The 7378-nt window shown below is 50.4% G+C and overlaps 1 protein-coding gene across 2 annotated transcripts in view; it reads left to right on the top strand.

Moving 5' to 3' along the window:
• The window catches only part of SSR1 (signal sequence receptor subunit 1), a 40760-nt gene extending 34611 nt beyond the window's left edge, over positions 1-6149 (top strand). For both annotated transcript variants that reach the window (XM_043590875.1, XM_043590876.1), the window contains one exon: positions 5323-6149. In XM_043590875.1, coding sequence (XP_043446810.1) covers positions 5323-5347 — 25 coding nt within the window. In that variant the 3' untranslated portion in view covers positions 5348-6149. The remainder of the gene's footprint in view (positions 1-5322) is intronic.
• Positions 6150-7378: the final 1229 nt, after the last annotated feature.

The following is a 7378-nucleotide window of genomic DNA, read 5'->3' on the forward strand; positions in this document are numbered from 1 at the left end:
TGGTTGATACGAAATCCTGTAGGTGAGTTCTAGAAAAAAGGAAGTGGAAAAATAGGGAAGCTGTGGCTTCAATATGAAGTCAGTTCCCAAATTGTGACTGAATTGTAACCTTAAATGTGTTTTTTTGTTGTTAAATGCATAATGACAAACTTAGTAAATTATACCAAGTTGAGACAGCTAAGTAGCTATCATAGGTGCACAGAGGCTGCCCACTAGCCATTACAGGATCACCATAAGGAAAGAGACCAAAGAATACGAGCAGTGTAAGCCCCCTTCAGGTAGTGTTTCAAGTCAAGAGACTAGCTGTGTGTTAAGATAGATATAGATATATTTTTTTAATTACTAAATTTGTAATAGGAATAATTGTGTGTTTTGGGTTTCATAATTTATTATTTTTTAAGGTTTTTTGAGAGAGGAAGAGGGAGAGAGAGAATGAACGGGGGAGGGCCAGAGGGCAAGTGAGAGAATCCCAAGCAGGCTTCACACAGTCAGTGTGCAAAGCCCAGCTCGGGGCTCAGTTCCACAAACCGTGAGATTGTAACCTGAGCTGAAATCAAGAGTCAGATGCTCAACCAACTGGGCTACCCAGATGCCCTTGGGTTTCATAATTTTAAATCAGTAGTACTCTTCTTTTAGAATCCTGTTATTCCCAGGTTACCTTGATACCTGTCTGCGTGGGTGTGTTTTGCTGCCCTCTGCTGCTAACAGTTGGTACAACAGTGAAGTGCTGACTCCCAGGGCTACCCCTTAACATTGCTAGAAAGGTGAAGGATTGGGAAGACAAGTCTGTGTCAGGAATTTTTCTCTCCTAAAGCAAACTACTGTTTCAACCAATGCAGCCCAACCAGCCTATGCATGCCTCTGCTCCCCACAACTAACCCCCAAAACTAAACATCAAAGTGAGAAATGGTGCTTTTGCTAAGATGTCAATGAAATGATTTGGATTTTTAAGTTATTTGAAGGATCACATCAGTAGAAAGATGAATGCTGTAAAAGACACCCCTCTAGCCAACCACACCCAGAATGTGTTCTCTAGATTAATCTTAACCTTCCAAGAGCCAATCACCCCTCTGCTTTGCCTCCATCATGCACACACACACACACACACACACATTTACTTCAGATGAACTAACCAAATATTTTCACTCGTTGGACATGAGTGCAGTGTGATGGTTAATAGCTATTGAAACTAGATTTTGCTTGACTCAAGGCTCACCCACTTAGTGGCTGGATAACCTTAGACTTGCCACTTAACTGGTCTCAGCCTGTTACTTCTGTAAAATGGGAATAGTAACTGGAGTTATTAGTCACTAATATTCAATGAATATTTATAAAGCCCTCACTATATGTCAAGTGTTGCATTGAACTTATTAAAATAACTGCATGTAAAGAAAGCTTATCTCAAAGCCTGGTCCAGAGTAACCTAATTTTCACCAGTAAGAAGTAGGTTTCTTTTCCTCATAAGTAATTTTTGTGTGTCAGCAGCTACAAAACCATCCTGTGAAATTCTAAAGCGTGGTGCTCTTCCTATTTTCTGTACTTAACAGAGCCTCATATGTTATTACAGTTAGAAAGAATCTTATGAGTTATTTGGTCTAGCTTTTGTCCAGTCCAAGACTCTCTTTTGTGACCCTCCGTATGGACACCTCCACTGGGCCAGGCACCCATTCCCATCCTTGGACAGCTCCCCTATTAGACAATTCTTTCTTGAACACAAATTGCCTCCTTGTGGTCTGTGTCCCAGTTTTCTCCAGATCATCTTAGAAAAAATCTGCTTGCTTTCTCTCATGACAGTCCTTCATATATTTGAAGAGACCTATCACTCTTACTTTGTAGGCTAAAGTAAAAAGTGATAATAACCACCTCAGCCTACATGGATTTTTCTTTCTAAAATATTCCCATTATTTTTTTTTCCAAGGGAACACTATTAAGATGATGGAAAACACCTAGCCACTTAAAGTCATACATACTGTATTGAGTAGTGTAATTTAAGGGTCCAAAATAATTATTTGCAACTAAGGTTGGAAATAATTGCCATTTGTTCCCTCCCTCCAAAATGCATTACTGCAGCAGTTATTTGCTCTCAGGCAGCATTCATGAATGCAGTTGCCCATAAGATTGGATGGAGGAGGCTTGCTTAAAGCACAGTGTTCAGGGCACCGTCCCCAGAGCTTCTGACTTGTGTTCTGGGCTGGGGCCCAGTAATCTGCATTTTAATAAGCATACCCAGTGCTCCCACATGCTACAGTGTGCCCCCAGGAGAGCCTGGTGTCCCACCCGAAGCACTACCTGGTGCAAAGGAAGGAGCCCATCTTCTCTGCTGGCCCCCGGGGAGCCCCTAACTAGCCGAAGGGCAGGACAGCACCTGCACCACAGACGGGGATGGGTTGGGTTGCTGGGCTCTGGGGACCCTCCTTCTGCTTGTACAGGAATGGGGCTGCTTTGCTTGCCTTTTCCTGTTGTTCCTGCCCTCTTCTGGGATGCCCCAGAGGCCAGCTAAAGGCAGTGGTGGCGGCTGACCCTTTGAGCACTTCCTGTGATCCAGAAACTCTTCTAAGCATTTTACTTGTGTTCACTCATTTAATGGCCAGGGCCCCCACCCTATGAGAAAGGCTCTAATACCATCGTGGTACAGCCAAGGAAACGGAGGCCTCGAGCGATAAGGCAGATTGCCCACTGTCATTACCCTGCTTTAGAGATAGTAAGGCCATCCAGGATCTGGACCCAGACAGTGTGACTCCAGGAGCCCTGGCCCAAGGCACCGGGACCCCTCCCGGGGCTGTCAGACCCATCCTCCCAAACACTGATGTCCCAAAGCCACCTCAAACTCAATCTGGCAATTGGTCACTTTTCTCCCTAGGTCACTCCTTCAGTGTTTCCTGCCTCCGTTGGTGCGGTGACTGCCACGGGAAACCCCCGTTTTACAGGTCCCCCTCCTTCCTACCTCTTACCAGTCTCTGCTCAGCTCACTTCCTGCATTTGACAAGTACAGCTGGCCCACGGGGGCGTGGTGCTGGCTGTCACCTGTCATTGCTGGGGCAGCTCAGACCCCACGTCCCACTGCCAGCCCGGTCCCCTTCAAACCCACGACCATCCACACGCTGCCCTGTGCTCATCACAGATTGGCTTCCCGATCCTGTCGCTCTCCCCTGCTTAAAACCTTGCGGCGTCTCCCCACAGCCTGCAGGACGAAGACCAAATCCTCCACCGTTTGCCTCCCCCGGACCTCGGAGCCGATGTCTCACTAGTCCCCACGTTGAAACCGCTCCCCTGCTGAGCTGCCTGTCCTCTGTGCACAGCACCCTGTTGCCACCGTCCAGCCCTCTCCCTAGATGGAGGACCCTGACACTCTGCCCCTACCTGCTGGCTGAGCACCTCGCTTGCGGGTAACCTTTCATTCTGATACAATTTCAAACTTCCAGAAAAGTTGCAACATAGCCCAAATTCCCTCTACTCTTAACCCTCATGCTGATCATTACTTGTTAACATTTTGCCACATATACACATACACGTACACGCTGACCTATTTGAGGGTGAATTGCAGACATGATGCCCCTTTGCCCCTGAACACACCCGTGTTTATGTCCGAAAGACAAACGTACTCTCTTATATAACCAAATTACAGTGGTCAGAGTCCGGGAGTTTAACACTGATGCGAGGTTTTCTTAAAAAAAATTTTTTTGGGGGGGCGCCTGGGTGGCGCAGTCGGTTAAGCGTCCGACTTCAGCTCAGGTCACGATCTCACCGTCCGTGAGTTCGAGCCCCGCGTCGGGCTCTGGGCTGACGGCTCAGAGCCTGGAGCCTGTTTCCGATTCTGTGTCTCCCTCTCTCTCTGCCCCTCCCCCGTTCATGCTCTGTCTCTCAAATAAAAAGTTGAAAAAAAAATTTTTTTAACGTTTAATTTATTTTTGAGACAAATAAATAAAAAGTTGAAAAAAAATTTTTTTTTTTAACGTTTATTTTTGAGACAGAGAGAGCATGAACGGGGGAGGGGCAGAGAGAGAGGGAGACACAGAATCGGAAACAGGCTCCAAGCCGTCAGCCCAGAGCCCGACGCGGGGCTCGAACTCACGGACGGTGAGATCGTGACCTGAGCTGAAGTCGGATGCTTAACCGACTGCGCCACCCAGGCACCCCTGATGCAGGGTTTTCTAATCCACAGGCTGTGGTCGGGTTTCACTAATTGTCTCAGTGATGGTCATCACGGCTGCGTTTTTTTTCTGGTCCAGGAGCCAGTCTAGGATCACCTGTTACATTTAGTTGTCAGGTCTCCTTAGTTTCTTTTAACCTGAAACACTCCCTCAGTGTCTCAGGACTCAAAAAAGCATGTTTAAGGAGTCAGGCAGGTTGCTTTGCAGAGTGTCCCCCAGCTAGAGCTCATGTGCTATTTCCTTGCCCTCGGATTCATATTATGCCTTCCTGGCAGGAACAGCACAGAAGTGATGAGCCCCGCTCAGTGCCGTGAGCCAAGAGGCACCTGCTTCTGCTGTTTTGTCGTTACTGTTGATACTGATGACCTGGGAGACGTGGGGGGTCTCATTTATTTTGTCAACCTCGGTTTTCACGTCACCTCTTCAAAGGAAGCTTTCTTAGCCTCCCGCACCCCTCTTCCAGGCACCCACAGGTCTGGGGGCGCTGTTCCTATAACACCATTCTCAGTGACTCGATCTAATCCTGGTGGTTGTGTTCCTGTGTCCCCCACTCTGCTGCAAGCTCTGTGAGAGCAGGGACCACATCTTGTTCACCAGGGCAGCCCCTGCTCCCAGTTCAGGGCCTGGCACGTAGTAGGTGCTTCATACATAATGCTGAGTGAATGAAAGAGTGTGTGAGACTATCCTTGAGCGGGTTCAGTCACAAAGCAAACCCCCACCCAGCTCTCTCCGGATTAGGCTTTGTGGCTTTTTCTGCTTTACTCGTGGAGCATGGCTAAGTTTTTTTTAATTTCTTTTTATGCCGGGTTCTTGCTGAAAGCATGAAAGTCTTGACTAAAGCGCAATAAAGAGACACCGTGTTTATCCTTCCCTTGGGGAATCACAGGATGGACCGATTTTAGAAACTTCGAACCCCAGTTTAAGATTTTCCCATTTGCTTCTTCTTGGCGTGTGGGAGGGTCAGGGTGGGGGAGATTCTCTGGGTCTTTCCTCATGTGAAATATTTGGACCCGAAAGAGCAGCACGAAGCATCTTTGGTGGGCAGGGGGGCCCACAGCCCGGTGGCCTCTGTCCAGCCACACCAGCCACGCACCGCACCCCGGGTCGGGAAGTGATTCAAGGGCTGTCCCGAAGCCTCTCAGGAGGTCACTCTCTCCCTTTGTTGTTTCAGACGCAGGAGGAGGGAGACGCACTGATGTTATCATCAGACCTCTCCCGAAGCTTCTGCCATCTCATGGTCTCCAGGGGCTGGGGCTACGGCTCCCCACAAGCCTGCTGCAAGGAAACCCCACCCCCCCGGACGTGCGGTTCCTGGAGACCGGCCATCCTCTCTGCACCGTTTTGCTATTTGTGAAACCTAGGACAGCACCAGCCCCCTCAGCTGGATCCTCCCCTGGCTCCCGCGGAAAAGCCACCACTGGGAATGGCTGTGCGACCAGGGCTTTGTGGCTTTTGAATAACGGCTGTCGTGCGTTGTTTCTGGGTGGACGTGTCCTAGTCCATCAGGCCTCCCCTGCCAGCAGGTAGGATGGGGATGTGGGGACCCGCCAACAGCGAGGACCGAGTGAACTGTATGCCCCAAGCAGTAGATTCATTCCGTTCAGCTTGCTCTTACCCCATTACGTAGATGGTGGCAAAGGTCAGGAGACAGGCGGCTCTGGGTGAAGGGACTTGGTTGCAACACACACCTTAGCAGCTTCCAGGTTCATCTTAGGGACATGTTCCGAGATGAGCTGGGCCGAGAGGGGCCTCAGAAGGCGTTAGGCAACCATGGCACTCAAAGGGCCTCGGGAGCAGGAAGAGCTGAATAATGCTCCCCGTGATGGCAAGTGAGCAGGCCTTTTCCGTGAGTGGGGTCCTTCCTCCGCCTCTGAGGCCTGGCTTCTGTGTGCTGGTGCTCATAATAGGCTCCCCAGGGCCCTTTCATTATGCTGACATGAATTAAGTTGAATTGCATTGAGTTGAATTGGACTGAAATAAATTGAATTGAAAGGCGTACAAACAAGTATGAATCTCTCGCTGAGTGCCAGGCCCCAGGGAATCACCAGAATCGTAATACAGTCCCGTCCACACCCACTGGGCCTTATAAGGACACTACCTCAGACTTGCAGCGGGAACACGTTTGGGGGGCGGGAGAGGAGGAGAAGGGGCAGGGAGGGCAGGGGGGAGGCTTCGAGAGGAGACGTTCTTTGAGCTGAGCCTTCAGGGGCAGAGTGGGGACTCTGGAGAGGAGGGAAAGGCAAGAAGGACATTACAGACTGGGCAGGTAGCAGGAACAAAGCAACTTGTGTGTGAGGAACAGGGGGAGGTGGCGATGAAGCCAGTGACCATGATCCAGCCGAGAGATGACACAGAGTCACACAAAGTGCGGCTCAGATGTGGCCGGGGATCCTCGTGCATCCCAACCACCTAGAACATTTCGCACACCTAAAGTGGAGTTCCCAGGGGGCTGGCCCAGGAATCTGCATTTTTAAACCACCTCTAGAAGTGAATTCAGAGTTTGAGACTGGCCATCAGGGGTGGAGGGGAGCCTCTGCCGGGTGATCAGGTCCTGTGTCAAGTGAGTGATCGGCACACTTCGTGCAAGTCAGAACCCCCAGAGGGCCCGTTAGCACACAGAACTGCTGGCCCCAGCCTCAGATCCTGAGTCAGCAGGTCTGGAGTGGGGTTCTGGGTATTCTCCTCATGGATATGCTGCCAGGGGGTGATGGGGATGCCACTAGGCAGCCAAACTGAGGAAACACCCCTCTGGGAACTCAGCTGGACTGAAGGAAGCCCACCGACCCTTCTGCGGCTCTCAGGAGTCAAGACAGTCATATTGGGACCACTTACATTTGCCCATCCTCAGTTTCCAGCCGTCTGTGACACAAGTGTGGTGCTTGGGCATGTGACATACCCAGTACTCACTGATCCCAGGGTGGGTGAGCCTGGGCCGAGCAGCCCAGCAGACCCAGCTGGGGCATCCTGGGGTCTGGTGCTCAAGGCCATGCCGTCCCCCAGGCTGGCCCTGCAGAGGCGCACGGCATTCCTAGGGATCCATGGGATACCTAGTTTCCTGCAACCGGAAGTGGCTCCGATTTCTCCAAGGTCACAGGTGAAATCCCCAGGTGTCCCTTGGAAGGGCTGTCAAGAGCAGCTAGGGAAGAGCAACGTCCCATTATAGATGCCAAATGCCTTATTCAAGGCCACACAGCTCAGGTTACCAGGGTGGGAGAGAGGACGGGGAA

The sequence above is a fragment of the Prionailurus bengalensis genome, chromosome B2 (genome assembly GCF_016509475.1).
Source record: "Prionailurus bengalensis isolate Pbe53 chromosome B2, Fcat_Pben_1.1_paternal_pri, whole genome shotgun sequence".
In the NCBI taxonomy this organism is placed as follows: Eukaryota; Metazoa; Chordata; class Mammalia; order Carnivora; family Felidae; genus Prionailurus; species Prionailurus bengalensis.